The sequence below is a fragment of the Taeniopygia guttata genome, chromosome Z (genome assembly GCF_048771995.1).
Source record: "Taeniopygia guttata chromosome Z, bTaeGut7.mat, whole genome shotgun sequence".
In the NCBI taxonomy this organism is placed as follows: domain Eukaryota; kingdom Metazoa; phylum Chordata; class Aves; order Passeriformes; family Estrildidae; genus Taeniopygia; species Taeniopygia guttata.
In genome coordinates this window covers 74,967,016-74,993,750 of record NC_133063.1, presented here as the reverse complement: position 1 = coordinate 74,993,750, position 26,735 = coordinate 74,967,016, and the positions used below count along the sequence as shown (strand labels likewise).

At 38.2% G+C, this 26,735-nt stretch overlaps 1 protein-coding gene across 5 annotated transcripts in view; it reads right to left on the bottom strand.

Annotated features, from left to right (window-relative positions):
• Positions 1-26,735, bottom strand: part of ADAMTSL1 (ADAMTS like 1) — a 391,430-nt gene that overhangs the window by 42,115 nt on the left and 322,580 nt on the right. For all 5 annotated transcript variants that reach the window (XM_030258675.4, XM_030258676.4, XM_072922779.1 and 2 more), the window contains 4 exons: positions 25,500-25,629; positions 7,881-8,091; positions 2,406-2,585; positions 740-893 (listed from right to left, as the gene is read on the bottom strand). In XM_030258675.4, coding sequence (XP_030114535.4) covers positions 740-893; positions 2,406-2,585; positions 7,881-8,091; positions 25,500-25,629 — 675 coding nt within the window. The remainder of the gene's footprint in view (positions 1-739; positions 894-2,405; positions 2,586-7,880; positions 8,092-25,499; positions 25,630-26,735) is intronic.

Below are 26,735 nucleotides of genomic sequence, written 5' to 3'. Positions count from 1 at the left end.
TAAATTAAGCTGCATAGCCATATTATTAGTAAATACCATGCAAAATTTGGTCCAAGCTTTAATTCTAAACATCAGATCATCTTTTCTCCGCACATACCCAACATTCAGCAGTTTCAGAGGCAAGCTGAAGCTAGGTTGACTTTCACATATCCAGCTGGCTTACTGCAAACTAGGGAAGAGTGTACAGGGGGACTTGTGATGGGCAAAAACAAATGCATGAACTACCAACATAAAATACATCTAACTTGTATTACACATGGTTTATTAGAATTACATATTCCACATGGTTCATTAGAAATCTCACGTCATAGAGAATTTGGAGTGACATAATGAAATAATAAGTTTCTCAATGATCATCAGCAAAATCCCTTCCCAACCATTTTCCTTGTAGCTGTTCTAGCAGTTTATTTGCTTCAGCCCTCTGGCTGCTGTGCTGTATCTCTGAGCCTCTACATTCCAGCTGTGAAATTCAGATCAAGATTTTGGTCAGAATTTTGTGCCAGTTCTTCCAGGGACTAGTAGCTCCCTTCCAGCACATTGGCTGATATCCAACTCCATTAGTGAAATCTGTAGCACTCCTCCAATGGCTTGGCTTATTGACAGACAGAAAAACCCACTCCACAAAACTGAGTAATACTAGTGCAAAAGCAGGCTGTGAAGCAGGAAATAGCACAGATTTCTTAGTGAAGGACTTCCAATCCCTTTTCCCCAGACACTGCCAAACACCTTTTCCACTTACGTGCACAGGGGCCTAGTGAGCAGGGCCTGATCAAGGATGAGAATGGCAAAGGGAGGCAGAGTGAGGAATTGATAATAACAAAGCCCCTGGTTTTCAGCATCTTTCTGCAAATAGCATTTCGACTCTGTGTGCCTTCTCCACAGCTCACTGAACACTAGGAACAGAATGAGAAACAATAGGAGAAATGAAAAAGGTGCTCCTTGTCACACACTCCCTCCTCACTTCCCATATCCACATTGCATACACACAGCGCAGGATAGAGCAGTTATAGTTTTCAAAATGTTACAGCGGTATAAAGCAGAGCAGCATCTGACCATGCAGCTGCAAATTGTGCGGGCATAGTAAGGAGATTAAATACTTGTTATTTTCTGTCCTGTAAGACTTAAATTCTTTCCATGCTCATGTTACCATTTCTTTTCTGTCAGATGGGGTCTCTTGTTTTAATGATACTGTGCTAGAGTTCAAAGCAGCCTTTGAGCTTTGTTTCTATATGTCTGTGTCTGCTGGCTGGAAAAACTCCAGCTCATGTAAAAGAGCAGACCTCATGGAGTTGAAGATCACAGTTGCATTCTGGCCAGATAAAATCTGACCTAAGCTTAATCTTTAAGCTTTGCTGTTGCAAATCCATTTAGGAATAATAAAGGGATGAGTATTTTAGTCACCAATCAATTACCTCAGCCTTCTAATTACTACTACACATGGCCTACACAGAATAGTATAAACCCTCTAATACCAGACTGTAGTGCTTGTTGCACAGGTGGACAAGGTTTGATGGACTTCAGAATAGGTATTCAGTTTCATATTTATGCATATAGTATTGTGGAAAATGAAATACAGACAGTGTCTCTTTGCACTGGAACCAAGCAGCAGTCTGTAATTACCATCTTCACCACCAGAATGGCTAAATGCCTCCTGCAGAAGACTTTATGAAAACATCCACTACTTTGACTAAAATGCCCAGACTGATCCCCATAAGAATGGTGCAGGTGGGACAGCTCGGTAGGGCGAGTGGCACTTCTTTTACAATTTCCAGTTTCCGATTTCCACTGCCTTCTGTGAAAGAGGACTGGAAGAGTAGTGGTAGAAACTGAAAGATGTGCAATGATTTTCACGCTTACTGGCATGAACCTTTGCCTTTGCTTTGACCTTATAAAGTAAAATTATATTTTTATAATATCTCTCCTCCTGTCCCCTTTCATTCACCTCTTCTCCTGTTCCTTCCCTTCTTCTTCTTCTTTTCTATTCTCTTCATCATAGGAAAGGGTTGGAGTGGCCCCAAGAGGAAAAGACTATCAGAACAGCTAAGTTTTGTCAACAAAGAGCATGTAGTCTAGGGTAATAAAGATTACTCTTCATCGATGCCCTGGATTAAATAATAAGCAAAGGCATGGACAGAGGCAGGGATTTATCATTTGGAGCGTGACTTGTGTTTACACCAGAAGGGTCTTAAAGGCTTTGTCAGATAGCTAAAGCACATCTGTGGAGGCAGACACCACAGAGGAACTAGTGATAACATCCTCAACCAGGATGATAAGGACAGATTACAGGACAAAACTGAGCATAACATGCTTTGTAAAGTCTGACTTTATTTGGCTCCTCTATCCCAACTGGCTTAGGAACTTCATCTCCAAGATCTGTAAAATACTCATGCAAACAAATAGCATACCTGTGTCCAGTCAGAGAGAAGCCACTCATTGGGACAATCCTCATTTTTGCAGGCTTGTTGTGTAATGGTCCTTGGCATGGAGCAGAAGGTTTCTGGCAGCTCTAACAAGCTTCCATCTGCCCTGCGCTGCTTACAAAGTGCATCTCGCTTCTGGACACCACCGCCACAGGTCTGTGAACACTGAGAAAAGAGAGACAGCCACCTCACATCACACCACTTGCTGCAAAACTAGTTGTGAATTAGGGTAGAAATTAACACTTGGCCTTGGCCAAACAGAAAACATAAAACAAAAATTTCAGAGACCTTGAAATAGACTGCTTTTAAAATGTCAAAATTATTTTGAAAAAGGGAAGCATCTTAGTTTGCTAAGTTTTAGAAAAACTGCTTCAATATTTCTGAAGTGTCCTCTTTCAAAGTATTCTTTCAAAAGACATGGAAACAGTGAGTCAGCATTGCCCTCTCCACCTGGAAAATGAGACACTTGCATGTGATGTAGAGAATCTAAATAGTAATATCTGTGTCTGAGCTCTGACACAGTGGAAAAGTCTTGTCCAGCAGTAGACAAGTAAATTGAGGTTATTAATATCCACAGAACACACCTCCCCTCTCTCTTTAATGTAAATATCCCTCTCTGCATCCAATTTTCTACTCAAGGAGGGCAGGAAATTTTGAGTAACCAAATTTAGTAGCTTTCCTGACTACTTTTTGTAAATTTAATTGCTCAGCTTTTTTTTTTTTTTTTTTCTCCTGAAGTCCTTTTCCTGAGGCTAGTAACAGGTTCCCAGTTCCACTCAGTTCAGCCAGCTCAACTACTTTTCTCCTTTTTTCTAGCAAAGAAAAGGGGGAGATTGCATTACACTGATATGACCTGGAATTGCTTATAGCCTGTGACATGGAAGTTATTCAAGGGAAGTAGACAATAATATGGAGAAGTATTAAAAAGTATACTTGAGCAATTAAAAGGGGAGTGTTTTAAAAAATCTTGCGGTCATGAAAGGCTTTTCTCTCTTAGATAAAGAGCTGCATGAACTTTAATGCTAGCCTGAGTATTTAGGATAAACATTTTCTTTGAAAGACAGAGAGGAAGTGCAGAAAGACATTTTTATATTTGTTTTCTTTTAATATGTAAAATCAGCTTTTGTCTTACTTATTTAGAATGTTGCAAAGCTCAAAGACTTCAAAAAATTAAGCAGGAAAGACAGTGGTTTTCAACTAATGAAAATGAAAATGTCTATCAGCCTCCCCTTTGAGGAAAATTCATTCCTGAGGAAGGATCAAAATATGATTAAAAGTATTATTCCAATGTTGCCTAAGGACTTTTATCATATACAAGATACCAAATGGGTTACTCACTATGAATATCACAAAGTAAGTTCCTACTATCAATCAGTGAATCTTAGGAAGTCTCTTTGTCCTTCCAACTCTACCAGACATTAGACAAAATATATCTTTTCTTGCTTCTTGGACTTTATTCACTTACACAGTGTTGTTCCTGCACAGGAGAGCCCCAAGAGTCACACCAGGTGCCTGACAGCACTGTTCAAATGCTTCTTGAGCTCTGTCAGGCTGGTGCTGTGACCTCTGCCCTGGGGAGCTGTTCTAGTGCCCAACCACCCCCAGGGGGGAGAACCTTTTCCTGATATTGATCCTAAACCTCCCCTGACACAGCTTCAGACCATTCCCTCAGATCCTCTCACTGTCACCACAGAGAAGAGATCAGTGCTTTCCCCTCCTCTGCCCCTCACAAGGCAGTTGTAGACTGCTGAGGGCTCCCCTCAGTCTCCTCCAGGCTGAACAGACCAAGTCACCTCAGCTGCTCCTCACAGTTTCCTCTCAAAGCCCTTCACCATCCTCACTGTGCTCCTTTGGATGCTCTCTAACACGAGAGAGTTAGCATATCTTTCTAGCATATCCTTTGGACACTCTCTAACAGTTTAATGTCTTTCTCATATCATGACACCCAAACTGCCCCAGCGCTCGAGGTGAGGCTGCCCCAGCTCAGAGCAGAGCAGGACAATCCCCTCCCTTGCCTGGCTGGTGATGCTGTGCCTGACACACTCCAGGACAGGGTTGGCCCTCCTGGCCCTGCCACTGCTGATCCGTGTTCAGCTTGCCATCAGCCAGGACCCCTGGGTCCCTTTCCATGGTCTCCCACGTGGTTTAATTTTACACTGCTCTCTACTCAAGGTATAGAATAATATAGGTTTTTCCTTACTGTCAAAAATTAATTCTCTGCTAAGATTCCACAGTAAGATAAAGCACCTGCAAAAGGAGTAAACACTTTTTTCTCATAAGGTCTCTCGTTTCTTTTAAGGTCTGACATTTGAAAATTTAGAAGAGACATTTTATGGTAGAGATTAGAAATAGAAAGGAAAATATAAGAAAATACTACCAATTTTCCCATGCTGACTTTGTTTTAAAGTCATTGTTCTAATTATCTTTGAAGCAAAGACAGCATTCAAGAGCAAATAAAGAATGTTGGGACTGAAATTATAGCACTTATTTAGAAATAAAACAAAAGTGGATGAAGATTTACTAATGGATGTCTCCCATTTCAGGCATGCAGAACAGATATTTATAGGACCTTGTAAAATGAAAACTTAAACTCTGCTCCAGAAGTGCACAACTGAGAATGATAAAGATTCTAATGCATTTAGTTAAGACACAGAAATATTTAAATTAAATAGTCTGGAATATGTAAAAAGATGTTTTAAAAATTGTTTTTAATGATACAACACCGATAATTATTGTCTGTTTATCTACCAGAAATACCAGGGTGTTGAATGACATTTAATTCAGAAAATCCTTCCTTACAAATATAAAAGGCTTAGAAAAGAAAACAGTGGTAATTAGAGTTTAAATCTTCTGGGGTTTTTTTGTGTGTTTGCATTAAACCAGTGTGAATGAGTGTCCTGAAAAGCACCACAAACTCCACTGATGAGGCCAAAGAAATGTATTGAAATCAGGCTGTGTGGAGAACAGATTTTACACTTTCATGTTGGAGAAACTTTAAAGGACCTTCCCTAGGGTGAGGAAGGCACCTTCGTGAAGGACCCCTCATCTGCTTGTGTGGGGGGAATCCTCTCAGGAGCATGGGGAGATGGGAGGTGTTATGGGTCCCTTAATGCAAGGAAAATAATCTCTCTTCAGGTTTTCTTCTGCTGGAGTGGTCAACAGCAGTTTTGCTGCATGACTGGAGGTCACCCACAGAAGTTGTCTCAGCTACTCAATGTTTTATTTTCTTTCCATGTCTCAGAAGCCAACAATTGTAATAATCCCTAAGTGTAATGCACAAGCCTCATGGTGCAGGTTTTCAGATGGGCAACTGTGTGAGACTGAGCTGCAAGATCTGGCTTTCCTGCAGGGTGGAAATATCTGTAAAGATGATGGTGTTGCAAAAAAGGAACACAGACATCCTTATGAAATGAGAGAATGGAAATTGATTTTGATGGATTAGAGGTTTTTTTCTGGCACAGTACTCATCTGAACAGAAGCAGAAGACAGCAGGTAGAGAAGCACATTTTTTGTACCATTTCCTCCAGTGAAAGGTAAGCACAGAAAATATTCAGTGTCCAGCCTAAAAAGTCTGCGGAAATAAGGCAGAAGAGCTACAATATGACTTTTGTTGAACTTTAGCAATGAATCACAGCACAGGTTCTCTCTCGGCCCTGAGAAGATGCCAGCTAGCTACTACCAGTGTGAACCTGTGAACAATTTGTTTTAATTTCTTATTAACATAGTTGTAAAAGCTTTTATACTTAACCAATATTCCTCCTCACTAAGATCTGCTAAGCCTTTCAGAGATAGCATTTGAGAGCCCTTGAACAGCTGGAAAATTTACTTTACGCAGGTGAAAGTATGTATCTTTAAACTTGTTGAGGAAGCATATCCTAATTTTAAAATGCTTGACTTCTGTTATTATGTTAGGAACTAGTAGAAGAGTATTTGCTATTTGCAAATATAACTTTTATTACACCAATAACTTGGAAATTTTCAACAACTAAGTATATACATGTGTGTGAGTATGAGTAGACAAATTAAAACATGATATATCACTGAATTGTTTTAAGCAGAGGACTAAAGCCTTAGGCTTATTACCTAGCTTTGACAGACCATCAGACTGGAATAAATATTTTTGCTGGGTTGGTTGCCCAAACCCAAAGCTCTCCCAGCTTCATGGACTAACCAAGTTCATTAGGTAAGTACATTAATATCTCCTTGGCTGCCTGGTTAAGTGAGGAACAGATTTTATATGGAGACAGTGAATAGGCATATGTAAGCACTCTGCAAAATACTAATAGTTTTCACATAGTATAGAATGAAGACTTGCACACATCAAAAATGAAGATTTAAACAGGTGCTTTCCTTACAACTATACCACATAGCCAATTTTTCCTTTAGTCTTGACAACACTGCGAGATCTATCCTTCCTGCAGTGGTATTACTAAAACTGCTGAATTACAACCATTTAAAGAAGCATTTTTATGTCTTTTGAATTATGCAAGCATTTTAATTTGCAACCAGATTTCAACAAATTAACTAAATTCAGAGTGCTTTATAATGATAGAAAGCCTTGTACAGACCCATTGTGTAGACAGGAATTTTTATAAATAGTGCAATAAAGCATCCATCTATCAAAGGGAAGTTTTTAACACACATTTCTTAATCTGCAGCATGTGGAATTTTTCTTGTACTAAGCAAAATTATTACTTGAGAATATATTAAGTACTCCAAATGCTTTAAAGACTCTTTTATCCTTAATCCTTCTAAAAACTTAGACATAGCTCACCCAAGTCCACTCACTGCAGCTGACCATTATATTCCAGATATTTTTGTTTGAAATCTATAGCCAGCTGTAAAGATTTTCCAATAACTTTGCACTAGAAATAGCTGGTCATTATTTGCCTCTGGAAACATTGATGCATTTTTAAGAGCAAAAAATGCACACTTTGCAGTTTCTAAATGGCTTGTCAGAATGATTTATGATTCCTGTTGATGGGCTAAAGCAAAACCATAGAATCATAGCATAGTTTGTGTTGGAAGGAATCTAAAAGTTCTTCTAGTTCCCCCCTTTGTCCCCCACTAGGCAGGCACAGCTTCCATTAGACCAGGTTGCTCAAAGCTACATCCAACCTGGCCTCAAACACTTTCAGGAATGGGACATCCACACCTCCCCCGGGCAACCTGTTTCAGTGCCTTGCTACCCTCACACTAAAATATTTTTACCTAATATCTAAACTAAATCTACCCTCTACTCTTTCCCCTAGGGTTACATGCCCTTTTCAGAAGTCCCTCTTCAGCTTTCTTGTGGGCACACTTGATAAACTAGGCTGCTCTATGCTCTCCCTGGAGCCCTCCCTACTGCAGCTCTCCAGCCTGTTTTCCTAGGAGAGGTGCTCCAGCCCTCTGACCATTGAAATGTGTGCAATGAGGAGTTTAAGAAGTCATAAAATGAGGTTAGACATGAATTCTTACCTCTTGCCATTCTGTAGGATACCAGGAGGGTGGGCAGTCAAAGCGATTACAGGCTTGCACAAGGGATGGCTTGGGTTTAGAGCACAATTCATCTGCCAAAATCACAGTCTCATTGGTCTCTCTTGATAGTAGATGAGAACAGAAGACATCTCGTGTCTGCAAACCAACCCCACAGGTAAGACTGCAAGTGCTCCAATTCCCAATCTCCCATCTGTAAAGGGGTCAGCAGAGAAAATCTTAAGCACAGAAAAAATTCACCTTAATTTTTCTCTTATTATAATGACAGATGAAGAAACAGTAAATGAAAGAGAATTTTTCTTCTCTGATCAATATCACTCTGGTAGCTGGAGAATGAGCTAAGATGGATACTTGAAGTTCTGCATTTTCATCTCTTGTCAGAAGTTCTTGGACTGCAAGTCTCTGGGATTCCTGCAATATCACAGGAAATGTTTTGTGGCCTACAGTAGGATTATTTTTTTGTCTGTAAGAGCATGGTTAATGTATTTCAAAATAGAGTGGCTTTAATTAACTGGTTTTCTCCCCCTATCTTAAACAAAAAAATAAAGAAAGATATTAACAGAAGTTTAATTAAAAGAATTTAAAACTCAAATGCTGAACACAAATTTCTTTGGTATTCCTGACCAGCTTTTCTGTGCTGTTGAGAAAGGAGGTACTAAAGCTTTAGAGATGCAATGGGAAAGCAGGGGATCATCTTCGACCCCTGGATGAGGACCTGCCACTGAACTAAAACTTCTCTGAACTAGCTATGTAAATCCTGCATAAGCAGGATTGTTGATAACGTATTTCGGTGTTCATCACCTTAAAACCAGATTTCTACTATTTGAATGGTACAACATATCATTCTCTCAGATAAACACGGAAAATTCCTTCAAATACTTCCACTCATGTATCAGATAGAAAGCACTTCAGAGATATGTAGAGATGTACACAAAAAAAAAAAAAAAAAAAAAAAAATCAGTCCTATATTCAGAAAGAAAATAGCCTCCCCAACAATTCACGCAAAAGTCAGTGCTGACCTGGATATACTCCCACATCCAAAATCAAAGCACGAAAGACAGATAGTGCCATGTTTTCTAAATCTGAAGTGTAGCTTCATTTCCAGCATGACATTATTGAAAGTGATTGCTGAGAGAATAAATTAAAAATATGGGGAAAGAAAGGTTCAGAGAACTCATCTTTGAAGAAAGCAAATCCAGGCAGAAGCTTAAAGAGAGTGATTATGGAGGAGGATACCCTCAGGCTCCAAATAGGATGGAGGCTGATAAAGAAGAAAAGTCACAAAGCATGTCAGCAGAATGAAGCAGATTTTGTGGAAGAAGCAGAAAAAACCCCACTCTGATGCTCTGAGATCTACAGTCAATGGAAATAGCTCAGTGCATGTAAAACATACTATGTTAGGAAACACAGTACTCAAATAACCATTTAAGACTGTGCTATCTTGAAATCACTGAGCAATTCTAACCTCCTTTTATTTTATAAATTTATTTTTGAGCATGTTTCCTCCCTTTCAAGTAACAACCTTAACATATTTAAACAGCTAGCATGTAAGAAATTTTTTTCCTCCCTAGATGATATCCTGATGGACCAGAGGCACATTGCTCCCCTACTGTGCTCCATCTGCTGGTGACATTCTCTGATTTTATAAAATGACGTATCCTGAGCCTCACTGTAAGCACTAATGATGCTGTAGTTTGCCTTTAGACACCATTCTTGGTTCTGTTAGTAGCAATGACAACAATCTGTTTAACCCTTTCTAATAATAAATGCATCTTGTGTACTGAGTTAGAAGTTCCTGTGGTCACTTTCCAGGCCATAATACACTGAAGGACACTAATCTGTACATATGTACTGGGAGCTATTTATCATGGAAAAGGAGTGACATATGGCAGCCACTTAAACTACGATGGAATATGTTCTCCATATGAATGATCTGGGGGAAGAGGTCTTCCCAGATATTCCCATGAAATTGTCAGAATTAATGGAAATATCATCTATCATCTACCCTTCAGTTTTGGTGCAATCTAAAATGAGACATTTGAATAGGTGGTGAAAAGAAGGCATTTTCTTACTTCGGAATATATTTTGATACATTGTTAGTTGCCAAAATTTCTTTTTTTTTCAAGTGCCAGCAGAAGCTGTTGCCTCCAGCAACATTTTGTTTGTTATTGGTGTAATTGCAAAATATTTCTGTTGGCAATTCACATCTCAGTGGCTAACAAACCACATAAACCCTTTGGACATCTTGACGTCTTCAGAAGAGGGTGTCTGTTTCTTCTTCCAGAAAGAAATACTGTGTTTCCATAAAGAGAAAGGCTTTGTTTTTCCAGTGTTTGAAATTTCTGAATGCTGCAGGTTACATGTTACCCTTCCCATAATGAACTTTGTTTTTTTCACAATTCTTTCCAGCTACATTAAAGAGGAGTTTCCTTTGAGGAGCTCATGAACTGTGAGGTCAAATACTTCTTACCCTTGTATGTTTGTAGTCCCATGTGACTTTAATGGGCTTGCATAGATGGAAGGTAAAGAATGAACCATAAATGGTACACATGAATTTCAACATCCTAAGAAACACAGAGAAAACCAGTGAAAATCTTATAGAACTACAGGGCTGTGGAAATATTTTATAACAGCTAAATGTGCTTGTAACACTTTGAATTAATATTATCCTGCTAAATTTACCGTACTGTAAATTACCTGCTAAATTTACTTGTACTTTTGGAGATAATAATCTTAAAATTATATACATAATACTCTTTTTCTGTAGAAATGCTGTTTTGCCCCTACTATAGAGTGTTATGTTATGCTAACTGAAATATGTCCTAGTTCATGTGGTTCTTAGCTGTGAATTCCTCTGTGTATTTTTTCTTCTGGGTATTTTGGCCATAGTGACTCTTCCAATACACAGGGCATACAAAAAAGGATGTCCTATATGCATCTGTCAATACCAGAATTAAAATAGGAAAGAATCTTACACTTTAAAGGCCGAGTACAGCAGTTACAGAATCAAGCAAAAGGAACTTTGCACAAATGGAACTGGTAGCATTGTATGCTGCCTGGGGCTGCTGTTAAGGTATAGACTTTAGGAGCAATCTGCATACTTGCTGATTTATATAACAGCTGAAAGTCATCTGCTTGGTACTTCCCATATTACTTTTCAGAACCTGGTGAAAGAATTGCATAGATTTTTTTCCCTTCCCCTTTCTTCTTCCCTACTGCCCAAAGCTGTACTAACGTGTGGTAACAGAGAAACAATGTATTTTTAGCCTTATCATACAGTAGGACTTTGGTGCATTTATGCTACTAAACCCCTGGCTTGTCCTACCTCTAGGTCTATCAGTTCACAAATTGTCCATCTCCACATCGTAAATATCTAAGTAGTGTTTATGTATGTAAGACCAAACTAGACTTTAAAAACATTTCAACAACTGTATTTAATATGAAACACATTTCAAAATGTTTTCATCCTCTTCAGGATATAGATACATAACTCTAGTGATATACATAAAATGCACTGAATATTTGAACTGATTGAACAAAAATTATATTAATTCAAAACCACTGAGACATTTAGAGATGGCTAGCAAAGAGGAATGTAAGAGAAAAGAGGCAATTCATAGGGCTGGATGTGTTGAAATGAATATGTCTATCAGTAATATATATATCACTGATACACATATCACATGTATCACACATATGTGAACATTTCCAAATGAACATGGATGAAAAAAGGTTTCTACTGGAAATATTTAGGGAGCAGAGGATGGTCCAAAAATAGAACTTCATTCAAGTGTCATCAAAATTTCAAAACCAAAACTGATCACAGAAACTTTTAATTTTCCAAATGAATGACTTCCTTCTTCCATAAGTATATCTTAGTAGTTTTTTTAGAATTGGTTGACAATATGGACATATAATGCACATCGAGATAGCCAGACTCAGTAGTTTCTGATGTAGTTGCAGAAGTACCAGATCTGACTGCTCAAGGCAATGGTTGTCCTTTAGTTTTTCTTACACAAAATGACAAGGGAAGGGTGTATTCTAAAAACTAGACAAAATTAATGACAACCCCAGTGAACCAAAAGACTTCATTTCTTGCATTTCCAGGAACTAGAAACTAACAAATTGAATTAGTAATGGACGGATTTTATGAACAGAAAAACACCGTTTGGGAAATTTATCAGCCAATATATATTATGAATTAGACTAACAATCTGATCTACTATCACTTTTATGAATTATAACTCTAATGTCTAAAGCACCAATAAAAAATTGCTATTTTCCTGAACATTCTCATTGAATAAATTAGACTTATCTAAGGAATGTTTATATATATGCTTAATTCTATGTCAACAGTTTCTACAATTATCATGGTCAGTGCATTTAAAAATGTAAATACTCACAACTCCCCTGAATAAAATAAAGGGAACAACTTTGAGGCTCCAATGGCCAAAAAAGTCTCAATAATCTCTGCTTACCACCGCAGGACAATTATTCCATACTACTAATGTAAATCTAAAAATGTTAGAGATTCTCTCGAAAAACAGTTTAACTATGCTGTTTGTAATAGGGAAATGATCTTCACATAGTTAACAAAAATATTTCCTGTGGTCTTTGAATTAAACTTGGGCATTTGTTATCAGTTTAAACCTATTTAAAAATTCCAACACATGACATGAACATGTAAATTTGTAAAGTTCTAAACATCTAATTTTTAATTAGAAAGGAACTTTCCTTCTTTCAATAGAAAAAAACAGGCATCAATATCATATTGTACCCCAGCAGTTCAGGTGAAGAGCTGGAGGATCAAGAGAGCAGGATCTTGTTCCTGGCTCTTTGCTAACTCCAGAGATGAGTGACACCAGAACTGCTGAAACATGGGCTACCTGTGAGTGTGGGTATATTCCCCCTAAGTCCAAAGGGAATAGTAAAGTACTGAGCTGGACTTGACCATTCTCCCACCTATGTCTGAACTTCATAGTCACAAAATCACAACAGTACTTTAGTGTGGTTTGTTTTTTTTACCCCTTGCCGTGTCCATGCTGCCTGCTTAGTTAGTAACCTGACAGCAAAGATGTTATCTTATTTTGTCTTTTGCTACCAGCTAGCACAATGGGAGTCTTAGCTTGATAGGAGCCTCAAGGCATTATTGCGTCATGAATAACAACAACAGGGGACAAGAGTGCACTCTTATCTGAGTTTTGAAACGTCCGTCCCTCTCACTGCCACAAGAACTGGAGCTCAGAAAATGCTTCTGCGAGCTAGAGAGATCAGAAAGTGGCACCGGCTAGTAAGCACCTAGTCATGTTAAGACAAGATGCTAGAATTAGTTGTTGCCCCAGTAGAGCTACAAGCCTTCAGAACAAAGCCTTGTTGTCAATCACCATAATCAGTCTGGAAAAAGTAAATGATGTAGGTAGAACTTGTAGTCTTGAGCCAAAGCTTTATGTAGGTGACAACTTTGGATTAGGTCCTAAATGCATAACATATATGGTAAACCTCAAATCATTCTTAGGTGTTAGATGTTATAAGAAAATTATCTAGGCATGTGGTTTAATGCTGACAGAGTCCCTTCCACCAGTGCCAAGACAATTGAAGATTGCACAGCAAAAGTAAACACTTTTCAAGACAAAGACCTCCCAAACTAGTTCAAAAAAGGAAATTATTGTATTTTTATGTGGTTAAACCATATGAAACTGAAAGAAAAGAGCTCTTATTTCTAAAATAAACATTCATCAGTGTGGAGAAAGGTTTGCCTGGAAGCGTATGACTTAACATCTGACACCTGCCTGCGTAAAGACATTCCTCAGTGCACAAGGGCTGTGAGGCAGCCCGTGTGTTTGTGTATATGTGTATATGTGTATATGTGTATATGTGTATATGTGTATATGTGTATATGTGTATATGTGTATATGTGTATATGGGTATATGTGTATATGTGTATATGGGTATATGTGTATATGTATGTGTACATGTGTATATGTGTATATGTGTATATGTGTATATGTGTATATGTGTATATGTATGTGTATATGTGTATATGTGTATATGTGTATATGTTGTGGTAGGTAAGGGACAGGCGAACGGAAGATTTCGGGATGTGACGGAAAGATAGACCCATCCCCCTCTCTGCCTCTCTTCCCCACTTATCTATTAACTCCAGAAACCTCAGAGGAATGCAGCCACACCGGCCCAAGTAAAATTCCACTACCCACTATCCCCTGAGACCCCCAGCCCCCCTCTGACGAAGCAAAGTCCCCCAAGACTATTTAAACCCATGAAATAAGATAATAAAAGCTTTCGACCGTCCACCACATTGGTGTCTGCGTGTGTCGTTAGTCCGAGTAGCCCGGGTGAGGCCGGGCTGCCGTGCTGTCTTCTTGTAACCAGGTCGCCGTTGTCTCTCATAAAGGCAACAATATGTGTATATGTATATATGTGTATATGTGTGTATGTGTGCATATGTGTATATGTGTATATGTATATATGTGTATATGTGTATATGTGTGTATATGTGTATATGTGTATATGTATATATGTGTATATGTGTATATGTATGTGTATATGTGTATATGTGCATACAACAGGCTGAGAAAATCACATATTACATCAATACTGGCTTCCTCTTGTCCTCTGTCAACCTGTGCATTCTCCATTTGGTGGTGAAGACGGAGAAGTCCATAAATGACATACCATAAATGTCCTCTCTTTCTTTTCCCTGATGAACCTGGAACATTGTTTGTGGCAAAGTTTCCTGTTTCAGGTGTGAAGAGTCTCATTTAACAGATATATCCTTTGACTGAGTAAATATGCTCAGTATCACACCTAAAATACCATGTCAGAATGTGATCTTAAGCTCTGAACAGCAGGAAAATATACCAACCATTCCATATGGGTGGCATAGTTTCTTGCAGTGAAGCTACAGATTTGAGATGAGAACTCCCAAGTCAGTTCTTGACTTTATAATCAGAGAAGTCGCAAAAAAAGTGGCACAGAAACCAAGACTTTAACTACAAGTTATTTTTCATCCAGATGGTAAATCACTCACAGTAAAATCTGTCTGCTTTTTTGAAATAAAATATGAGAGCAAAGACTTCAACCCTGGTGTTCAAACACAGATCTGATTTCTCTAGGAAGAACCCTACTGCTGTGGTTCAATTTGTAGTAGATCAAACATTACAAATACACATACAATATACACATACTTCAGAAGAAAAGTGAGATTTAACTAAGCTGTGAAAAAATCAATGCTCATTAAAATATAAAAAAAAATGAAAATACTTTTAAAGAAATCATCACAGCAAAACCAGAAAAAATAATTCATACTTAGAGTTGTTCAGAGCCAGCCTCACAAAATCCATCATACAGTATCCATTGCACAGTGTCTCCACTGTGACAAGGAAACTGAACAGGCAGGAAAGGTTCCAGGGGACTGTTGTGCTCAAGGGAGAATGAGGTGCTTTCTTCAAAAAGTGTCTTCCTTGAAGTGAAGCAAGTCCATTAAAGATATGTAGACAACACACATAAGCAGATCAAAGGCTCCATGAAAGTGCTCTGGTAGGTGACAGAAGTGGCCTGCACTCTGTAAACTTACTGATATCAATTAACATTGCAGCTCATTATAGCTGATTGTGGCAGGGAGCCAATATTTATATAACAGAGCCAAACAGAGGAATATAGAGAAGGAACTCAAATATCAGAAAAGTATAGAGGGTAAAAGGAATATTCAGCAACTCTATAGCTGACAATTCTGATAGCTAGAATAACCTTATGACATGCTTCAAGCAATATTTATAATGTTCTGCACTTTAAAAAGGTGTTGCTGTCCCTTGAGTTGGAGGTACAGAACATCAACTATTCAGACGGGACAGAAAAGAGGGTTTGTGTTCTGCTGTCAACATTTTGAACAGTGGGAGGTTGTGCAGTGGGTCTTTCAGGGGACTTTTGTACATACAGATTGCACAAACCATACAGGAACATGAAAAGGCAGCTTCAGCTAAGTGAACTGGTTTGGCAGGGAACTTGTTTGGGGAATTAGCAGACATAATGGGTACTGAAAAGTGCCTCACACAAGAATTTTATTCTGGTTGGAAACTTCAGCATTGAGATAATTGATAGTAATGGCAGTCTTTAATATAACTACACAGAGCAGGTTAGGTTTGAAAAGATGAATACCAGTTTGGCTTATGCTTAAAGCAGCAACCTGTTACAAGGATGCTGTTTAATTTATTATATGAGATATAATGAAAATAGATCCTTGGTAGGTCTTTCAAGAATGAAGCAGTTAAGAGGTAAGGAAAAGAGTAAATCAGTGTAAAGGTGGAAAGCTGGTTAAGAAATAATATTGGGAGGTTTGAGGAATAGAACACAAATTGTACAAGTGGAACTTGTAACTGGAGATGGCAGAAGCTGAATGAGGGTTTGTGGAGGAAACATACCGGGAACTACACCAGGGTGAGTTTGAGCTAATGTACATTGCCCTAAACTTGCATTCAAGCAATGTAGAAATACAAGAACCACTAATTTATGGAATAAATTTTGCAGATCAGTCTACATGATTCTTTTGCAAAGAAGCAAAGGAAAAATATCCTGGTTTCTACTCAGGTAGAGTAATTTCCTTCTCTATAGTTGGCTGGATTCAGTGTGAGAATAATGTTGATAACACAGGGATATTTTGTTTGCTGCTAAGTAGTGTTTATACTAAGTTAAGGACTTTTTTTAAGTCTTATGCCCTGCCAATAAGGAGGATCAGGAAAAAAAACCAACAAAACCTGTGAAGGAGCATAGCCAGGATAGGTAACCCAAAGTAGCCAAATGGATATTGGACACTGCAGAATGTCATGCCTGATATATCAATTGGAAAAATTACCTGGAAGGGGGGTTGTTTGGGGTGTAGAGATGGGGCTGAGCATTTGTCAGCAGGTGAGTAATTGAATTGAATGGACAAAACAAGAATATTCATGAATGAGTGTTCAGATAACAGTGACTGGGTTTCAGTAATTCTCTAGCAAATCCAAATTTTATGAGCAGTACTGCCACAAAACCAGCAGATAACATGAGCTTCTTGCTGACCTGGCTGGCAGCATTAGGATAATATTTTCAACAGGATGAATTATTCCTGAACTCTTTAACCAAGGAAGAAGATACAAACAGACTGTCTCTCAAATTAAGGCATACACAGTGTTTCTCTAGTTTTCTTAGTAGGGGAAAGAACTTAAGAATATATCTCTATTACTATATGGTACTGTGATTGAACTCAGGAAACTCATAATGTCTGCTTACATTCCCTCGTGTTCTGCTTTGAATTCCCTTCAATGTCCTTGCAATATAGTGCAAAAAAGGCAGTACAAGAATTTATTCCGAGGGTGCATCCAGAACCAGTATTTGATGCTGAATTTCATATTTATATTTTATATTTATAATGAACAACCTGGAAAAGATCAAATTATGGATCCATGGGAATCTCACGGAGGGTCAGGGCAACCCCTGGTGTCAATTCAGGCTGGGGAATGAGCAGATGGAAAGCAGCCCCACTGTGAAGGACTTAGGGATGCTGGGGCCACCCCCAAGGATGCTGGACATGACCCAGCCATGGGCACTCACAGCTCAGAAAGCCAAACGTGTCCTGGGCTGCATCCAGAGCAGCGTGGGCAGCAGGGCCAGGGAGGGGATTCTGCTCCTCTGCTCTGCTCTGCTGAGACCCCACCTGCAGGGCTGCATCAGCTCTGGGGTCCCAGCACAGGAAGGACATGTTGGAGCATGTCCAGAGAAGACCATGTAGATGATTGGAGGGATGCAAAAATTCTCCTGTAAGGAAAGGCTGAGAGGATTTGGATTATCAGCCAGGATAAGAGAGGGCTTTGGGGTGACCTAATAGCAGCATTCCAAGTATGTGAAGGGAACCTACAAGAAAGATGGAGAGAGATTATTTACAAGAGCATCTAGTAACAGGACAAGGGGGAATGGCTTCAAACTGAGAGTAGATTTAGATTAGATATTAGGAATAAAGTCTTTACTGTGAGTGTGGTGAGACACTGGCACAACCTTCCCAGAGAAACTGTGGAAGCGCCATCCCTGCAGGTGTTCAAGACCAGCTTGGATGGGACTCCGAGCAACTTGTTCTAGGGGAAGATGTCCCTGCCAATGGCAGCGGTATTGGAAATACATGATCTTTAAGGACCTTCCCAAACCATTCTATGATTCTATTCCTTTTTACTTTATATTTAGAGATCCTGAAACTGTGACCAGTAATATATTTAGTAATTTACTCTTCTCTATTAAAAGAGGTTTTTTTCCCATAGGCATTTAAGAGGTGCTCCTTACTTAGAGTGGAGAGGCTCTAAACTCATATTATACCCACAAACTGTCAAAAACAACTATGTTAAAGTAGTCAGATTCATGGAAGTATCAAGTGATTCTGACTCAATGGAAGGAAAAATTCTATTCAATATGATGGTATCATAAAAGTTATGATGTACATAGGCAAATTCAAAGGTATTAAAACATGTCATATATCCACCCTAATTGCTATATCTACATAGAATTCTGTGTGCAGAATCCACATACTGCAGAAGGACAACTTAATGCACTTTTCCAGATTTTCCTGGGTGAGAAACTAGCTTCTTAGATCTCGCAGAAAATCATGACTTAAGATAGTACAGTTTGCTTCCTCATAGGAAGGGAAATGTACTTGTCTTATATACCTGAAAATCTTTGTTCAGACCTGAACAATGTAAGCATTACAATTAAACAGACACACATCCATACAATACAATGACAAATTATCACCATTGGGTGGTAATTAGATGCAGAGAACTCTGTTTGAGTGCTCCAAGTGTCTCCCAAAGGTGTGAATAAACTACTAACAGCTGGTTAGAATATACAATACATCAGCTTAGTCACAATTCTAGTGGGTTATTGCACAGTGAAGATGGAAATTTTCATGGGCACAAATAGATCTTGTTGTGCTTCTGGAGATGTATCAGACCTACTTGGCAGATAGAGAATTCATAATTTCTTCAGTCTGACTCCTTTAATAGGTACTTAATTCACTCCATACTGAATGGAAGTGAAGGCACCTTCTCAATTCGTGTGTGAATATTTCTGATTAGTAATTATATTACAGAACCATATGATATATTTTCAAGAATTAGGGCATAATTTAATTTTTGTTGCATATCTTATCATTTAATCCATAAAGATTTATTGGTTTGAAAGTACTGGGTATTTCTCAGACTCTTACAAGTTACTTCAACAATACTGTAAGTGCTGTTAATATATATGTTATATAATGGTGCTGTTCAGTTCACCCTTTTTTAAAGGAAGTGAAGATTGTAAAATCAACAATTTATAAGACCCTGTAGCTTGTTTCATATGCTAATGCTGAAGTGAAAAAGTTATCCTGCTCATTATGCTACAAAATGTTTGACTTCATATTTGGCACAAAAGGAAAGACATGCTTTTTTTTTGCTGCTGTTGAGAAGGCTTCTTTGGGAATGAAATCCTGCTGCTGAGGAAGTAAATTAATACTGAAGAAGATTGAGAATAAATTTAGAGAAAATAATTAGGAATGTAAGCTAACATATGAAACGCTGGAGTGACATGGTATTTGTTCAAAATACTGAAAAAATCAAGTTTTTATTATCAAGTTATAATATCAAGTTTTTTAATACCAAATTTGTTCAAAATATTGAAAAATATCAGTAATAAATTCTAGCAAAAGTGAAGAGAAAGGTTAGGAGAAGTGGACTTTATTAAGGTGATGAAACCCAGAAAATTGACTGTGCCAGGAAGAAAAAGAAGAGTAAGTCTGCTCTGCAGAGGAGATCAGTAAGTCCCTAGCACAAGTTAAAGCTAATACTCATCACAAAACAAGCTATAACAAAACTTTATTAGGGCATGACAAAATTGTTTCAACACAATGGTGTACTAACTTGGAGAAATTAGTGGAGATCTGTGTAGAGGAAAATAATCTATCTAAGTATACAGTATTCTGATAAAGAAGTGTGATTTATCATTCAAAGTAAGAAGGATATATGGTAGAAGTTACTAAAAAAATTGTAATTGCATTCTAATATTTCACGGAGATAGTAGTCTGATGGGAATACAAGCTGTAATGAAGGAAAATGTCTTTTAATGTCATCCTAGCTAATGAAGGAACCGTCATATTATTTAAAAGCAAAATGGGGGAAGACCTCTGAAATTTTAAACTAGAAGAGCTGGAGGAAGGGTATGATGGAGGCTCCAGAGCTCCTGTGACCCTCTGAACTTGCAAGTTGCTTTGCTTCACATTTTGATGTGACACACATGGCTCAAAAGATTCTCTTTGGGGACTTCACTGTAACTATAGCTGCATAAAGGACGCTGAGGAGCCAGAGCACAACAGAGCCACCTGGGGAGGGCAACTTGTTTAGATGACCTTGTATAGGCCTGTGTTAGCATAGCAAAGCTGGAGAATAAATGACCTTATGATTCCCTCACCAAGTCCTTGGCTTCTGTCTAAGATGCTTCTCAAACTGCAGGCATCAAACAAGGGTGTATCTGCCCTGTGCGACAGCATATTCCTTCTAATGTCTGATTCTCCAACCTCTTCCACCACAGTCCAGGCTGTGGTCTGTGACCCCAGGAGGCTCTGTGGGCTACATCTAAAAGGCTCTCAAAGCCATTGTCAATGTGCTTCAGCTAAGAATAGACCTAAATGCATCTATTTAAAAAATACATCACTTGTTTGTGAGGATTTTAATACCTGTCTGTGTCACAAAGAGATAGTAATACGATCTTTGCCTCATTAATGCTAATTCTAACTTACAACTCTAAAAAAATTCCCAAATTGCAAGAACTGGGTAGTTTTTGATAATAACAAGAGCTGGTATCCCCTGCCAGTAAGGCTGTAGTGCAATATCTGTAGACATAATGACTTGCAGACCTTTTAACCTTTTTCATGAACTAGATAGAGATGCTCTAATATTTCCCCCCACCAATGCAAAACACATCTGTATCAACACCCTTCACACTTAGGTCACCTTTAACAGATTAGAGAACACTCTGTCCCTTTCACCCATATTGAATTAATTTCAGATTGTTGATAGGAGCATGCCTTACACTAAGTCTGGCCTATCACCAATCTAATGCCTTGAAAAACATGTTGATTTTTTTTATCCTTTGTAGTTTAACTTCATATGGGAAATAGAGCAAAACAGATGATAATACCATATTTAACAAATAAACATTAAAATAAGAATAGGTGATTCATTCACACAAAAACAAATCAAGCCTACAAAGAAGAAATGAAAAAAGAAAGAGAAAAAAAATTAGTCAATGAGAAAGAACCCAGGGTAACTCAGGCAATGCTTGACCTTTCAGGTATGTATCACAACTACTCAGATGGTTTCCTATATTTTCTTGCAAACCACAGAGGGTTGAAGTGATAAAGGGAGAGTGCTGAGGTGAAATTTTGTGCTATTCCTAGAACCATCTGCTGTTTCTTTTTCTTTTGTTTTTTTCATTTTGTAAAATTCAGCTGTTCTTTGTTGCACAGAAATAAAAGTTCAGTTTTGAAAATATTCATGAAAAAAGCTGTAAAAATTGCCTGTAATTTCTTCCATTTTCAGCCATCTGGTTTTCATTGCTTTGATTCTCTCTTCACTACTCTACATATTTACCAAAACTTTTCAACACTCATTGACCAAATTATTGAGCAGTTATAATTAATAACAGAGTTACAATATTCTCTTTCACCCCTTTGATAGAGCTTGTTTGCTCACCATGAGGGGCTCATGCTGTTGCTCTTATAAACAAGAGCAATTATATCTGATTAGATGATGACTGCCTCTGTAAATCAGGCTGTGGAGGCTGAAGAAAAGACGCATTTTGGATGTGAGTAATTTTGTTGCTGAAAACAGCGCAAAGCATTGAAATAGGGTTCTTGTAATTGTTTTTGGGGTTTTTTTTTTGGTTGTTTAGAATACAAGCATAGCAATTAGCAAAACTGAGCGATCTTCCTTTTTTTTTTTTTTTTTTTTTACTTAGAGAAGAAATTTCTAGACACTGAACAGCTATTCTGAGTTTACTTCTGGAAGACTGTGCTTTGCTCTATTATTGCTATGTAATTCTTCTAGTGGTACAGCTTGACTGACACAAATTAAGTAACTGAATGACTGAATTAAAATTGTCGTAGTCTTCATTCCTCTCTCTCCTGTGGAAAGCATGCTGGCTGCCCTAGTATACCAAAGCAAGATATATCCTTTGTCTAGAAATATTAAACTAAGTTAATGACAGCAAATTTACTCTGTAGGTATTGTGTTGAAAGTCAGTTATTAGCTCCCAACTTAGCAATCAGCTCTGCAGTGTTTCCCATTTTCTTAATTCAGTTCAAAATGGGAAATTCTGTTACACTGATTTCCAGGAGAAGAGGGTCTGGACTCTTTTTCTGCTGTTGTTCTTGAAGCAATACACAAAAAAGTTCTCAACAAAATCTGAAACCCCAGGAGACTCAGTTTGGACTTGAATATGAAGGAAATCTTCCAATTTTTTTGTGTGCAGCTCTTCCCAATTCTTAATCTTTCTTCTGTAAGAATTGTAAGTATGGGATTTTTCTGACTCCATACAGCTGTGAGTATTTGAAGACAGATTTCTGTGGTTTGGTTTTTGTCTCTTTTCCACGTACTCAGAATAGTAATGTGCTAAGATATTAAGCCAGAATTCCAAAGACAATTTCAAAGCATTCTCAGCTGCTGTACAAGCACCATCATCTCTCAGTGTTTTCATAAATGTGAAGTATATTTCCAGTATATTCTTTTATTATATTCTGTTCAAAGACAGACCAGGGCAATTACAGACTGAAAAGGTTGACAGCACCATAGGTTAATTTCAAGTATTGAGTAAGGAAGTTTTCTAATCTATCCACATCTATTTTCAGTAAGGAACAAAATTAACAGTAATCCAGTTACTGTGCAAATCCTTTTAGTATCATTCCTCTCAAGTGTCTGAGAGAAAAAAGATGGATCAAAACCAGAATGAAATTACTCTTTACCTCCTACTTTTACAATATCTTTCTTGAGGTCCATGCCTTCTGACCTTTCAGAAAGGCTGATGAGATTCTGTAGTTCAGTCTATCTAAAGTAAAACAGGTAAAACAGTTGTTTGCATCTTATGTGACTAGCCCTTTGGGAGGCTACAGAGTAGCCTCACATGTAACCAAAAATGCCCGTAGCAGAAGCAGCATTAAGCTTTGAAGTTCTAACATTTAAATGTTTTCCCTCTACAGCTAAGCAAGATATTTAACTGTACGAGATTTTAGATATAATCATTAAATTTTAAGCAAGCTGGGCTGCTTAGGTTCAAGAAATGTCACGGGAATGATTTCTTTAAATATATATTGAGAGAATTTTTATTCTCTTGGGCAAGGCTTCTCAGCCTTTTCTTCATGATGTGGACATTTTTTCCTTGCCTACCTAGACATTCAGCACCATCTCAGTTGCCTTTTCAGTGGAATGCCTCCTCTACCCACAACAACTTCATACTCCAGAAGTTACTTACATGTCAAGAATTTTTTAGGAAAGTGGTTGTTATAATTTTAGCTTCTGTTAATGCACTTAAGCAGCTGGAAAACAGAGAGAAGAGCCAACACTATAAGACCAGTCAGCTCTTACTATAAGTCATCAGCAAGAGCTCTGGGAAGCATCAATGGTTCACAGATTTTAGAAACTTCTGTAGAAGAGATCTAAGTTCACAGCCACAGTGTATTGTAATTTTTGGACTTGCCAGTGAGTAGAAATGCCTTAATCAGCATATATAAGGACATGATTTTAGCCTAAATTTTCATCAGACTCCTGGATCAAAATTTCTTGAATTACAGTTCTGAAGTCTCTTATAATTTAAACAAGGAGAAAATCTTAATTTAAATAAATAATCCTTAATTTCTTTCCTAAAAAAAGTATTAGAGTGGCTGTAAATAATGATCATAAAACAAAAATTTTTATACACTCTTTCATTAATATATCATTGTATTTAACACAGTGACATTAGTAGGCGTAGCACTTCAGAAGCATGAAGGTAATTATCTCATCATAGCCTGCCTGGGGGACACATCAACTTGTCTTGTTACCTCTCTTTCCATTAGCTATGCTGCCTGCACTCTGCAGGCCTACTTGCTCTGACCAGAGGAACAGATTTGCAGAATACGTGGTGTTCTTCATCCTGGGCCTGCAGACAGGCAATTTCCTCCAGACTGAGGGGGCTTCAGGAGAGAAGTTGTATATACAGGGGAGAGAGTAATTTCCCCTTTTCTCAACTGCAGCCCTAGGGGTGGATTAAAGCTGCTTAGTCTTCCCCCTCTGCATCAATCCCCTTTCACCTTTGCTTCACAAGCTGATTCCCACCTACAGAATGATCCTCTTGTAATTCATGCAGGGAAATGCATACCTATGGCTGCTTTAAAGTAGTTCCACTCTGGTAGCAAAGTTACCACAGTGCTATGGATAACCACGCAGATTATTTCAAGGAGTATTCATGCAATTACTCAGATTATTTTTGTATAAAAAGTCACATAAATACTGGCCTACAAGAGTGAACTTGTTTTTTCTTAACTGCTGAGTATTTATTTTTCATGGCTGATCAGATTTATCAATCTTCTACCATACACTCGCAGCAGCAGTGATGTTTTTACCTATGAATTACCACAAGAGCTCCACTTACAAAGTGTTTTTCAAACAGTTATATAATATTTGTTTGTTATTTCCAGCAATAAAAACAATTTAACAAAGTTAGGGTAGCAGTATCACCATAAGCAATACTTGTAATGCTTTGGTAAAGAAATTTCAACATACTGTTTTCTGCTTGTCACAAATTCAAAATCCTGATTACCAGTCAAACCATTATTTATGTCCTTAGTGTTATTTCATGCTGGCCATCTTTTATTTTTAATGTGAAACTTCTCTGTGTATCCCAAATCTACTATTATTCATAACAACATATCTCTCTGTAGCCTGTTGTCTTATAAATCATACATATACCTATCCATAAATGTGCTAAGGTATATCTATCACCTGGAGAGCTCTGAGTGTCTTATGTAGTCCAAAGTTATACATCAATGTAGTTAAAATCTGCTGCAGTGTCACAGTGGAGCATGTGCACCTGTGTACAGCTGGGAAAAAAGACAATATGTATACAGTACATCCTATAGACTTGACAGCCCCTATTTAAATAAACCATAAGAATATCATAACAGCTATTTTCTGTTGTCAAGTGTGCAGATGTGACTCTCTGCAGAGAAAGATCTGCTGTTTTTAGGGTCATGGTTGTGGAAACTGCCTGAGGCCACGGACAAGCAGGTTCTGCAAAACCTTTTCTGAGAGGAGAGTTTGGAAAAGTCTCTTTAAAACTGACAAAACTCTAGGTAAAGTTAAGCCAACTTGAAGGACTTAAAGAGGCAAACAGTCTGAAGTCTGCCCTTTAGTCTTACTGCTACTTTGTACCTCCTGGTTACTATGATTGTGGCAGGAAGATGTAAGTCCTTGCAGTCTAAGAAAAGCATGCTTGAGGCAGTATGTTTCTCCAGACTGAAAGGTAATAAAGTTTGGGGTCACTTAAAATTATGCCTACCTTGGGGGGCAGGGGTCCAGGCTACAGGACTTCAGCAGCTGTGGAGGACGACGGCTGCTAACACACAGTGTTTCTTCTGCAATCTCCCTAGTTTGTTTGTTCAGACAGGTCACCACAGCCTCCTGGACACCTGCACACAACAAATAATGGTCACAACCAGCTCTGCAGGGGCAGACAAGGACAGGGGTGGGCCCAACAGGACTAACGGGGCTGCAGCATGTGGTGACACCCAGCCCCAGCTGCACACTTGTCATTGCTTTCAGCCTCTGAAAGGTTTCTCAGTGCTGCAATGAATAGTCCATGGATTCATTCACTGCTCACCTCCCTGGACAGAAAATTGTCCAGTGCTCTCATTTTTTCCCTTTTTGCATAAAGTGCAATGAAGCACTTTATTTTTCAGGCCAAGCAGGCTAAGGTGTGAAGATGGCCATGGTTTTCACATGCCATATTTTTACCAAGAGTATGACTTGCAAATGCAAAATAAAATGTAGTTGGACAATTCAGCTGTTTTCAGTTTAATCTTCTGCATCCAAGGTCCTGCACCCAAACTAAAGAGGCAAACATGCAGAGTATATCTGAAAGCTGAGGAAGAACAGGTTAGAGAGAGCTGGGAAAGAACAGCAGCTGTTGGGGCCAAGAGAAACTGGAAGATTTGGTTATTAAGGTTTAACTCAGAAATTCCTTCTTACAGCCAAAATCCTTATGTAGTCTATGGCATACCAGTTACTCTTACTTTTCCTATGACTAGGGGCATCAAAGACTTTTTGGATCACAAGGTTAGAAAGCTAGAACATCAGGGATTGCAACATTACATGCCACAAGGAAGAAAAATGGATGAGAAAGGATCTATTTCCCCATGCATAAAAGGAGTCTGAGAGGGTCTGAGGATAATACTTGGCCTGAACTTCATGAGAATCTAATCCACAGTGGTTCAAAAACAATGAAAATATGCTTTTTACATTCATTCCTGAGATCCGAGCTATGAAAAGATTAGCTAGCTACCAGCAATTACATTACAGTTTCAAAACCAACATTTTTCCAAAATACCTCAATTTTTTTATTAAGATGCTAATGTGAAGAGGAAAAAACCCAAACCAAACCAAGGTCTTGTAAAACCTTAAAGACTCCAAAACCGGTGTCACAGAGATAACAATATGTCCTGGTGTTTCTAATGCCAGAGCACATGTCATTAGGCAAAAAATGATTTCATATCCTTCAAGAGGACCAAAGTGCTAC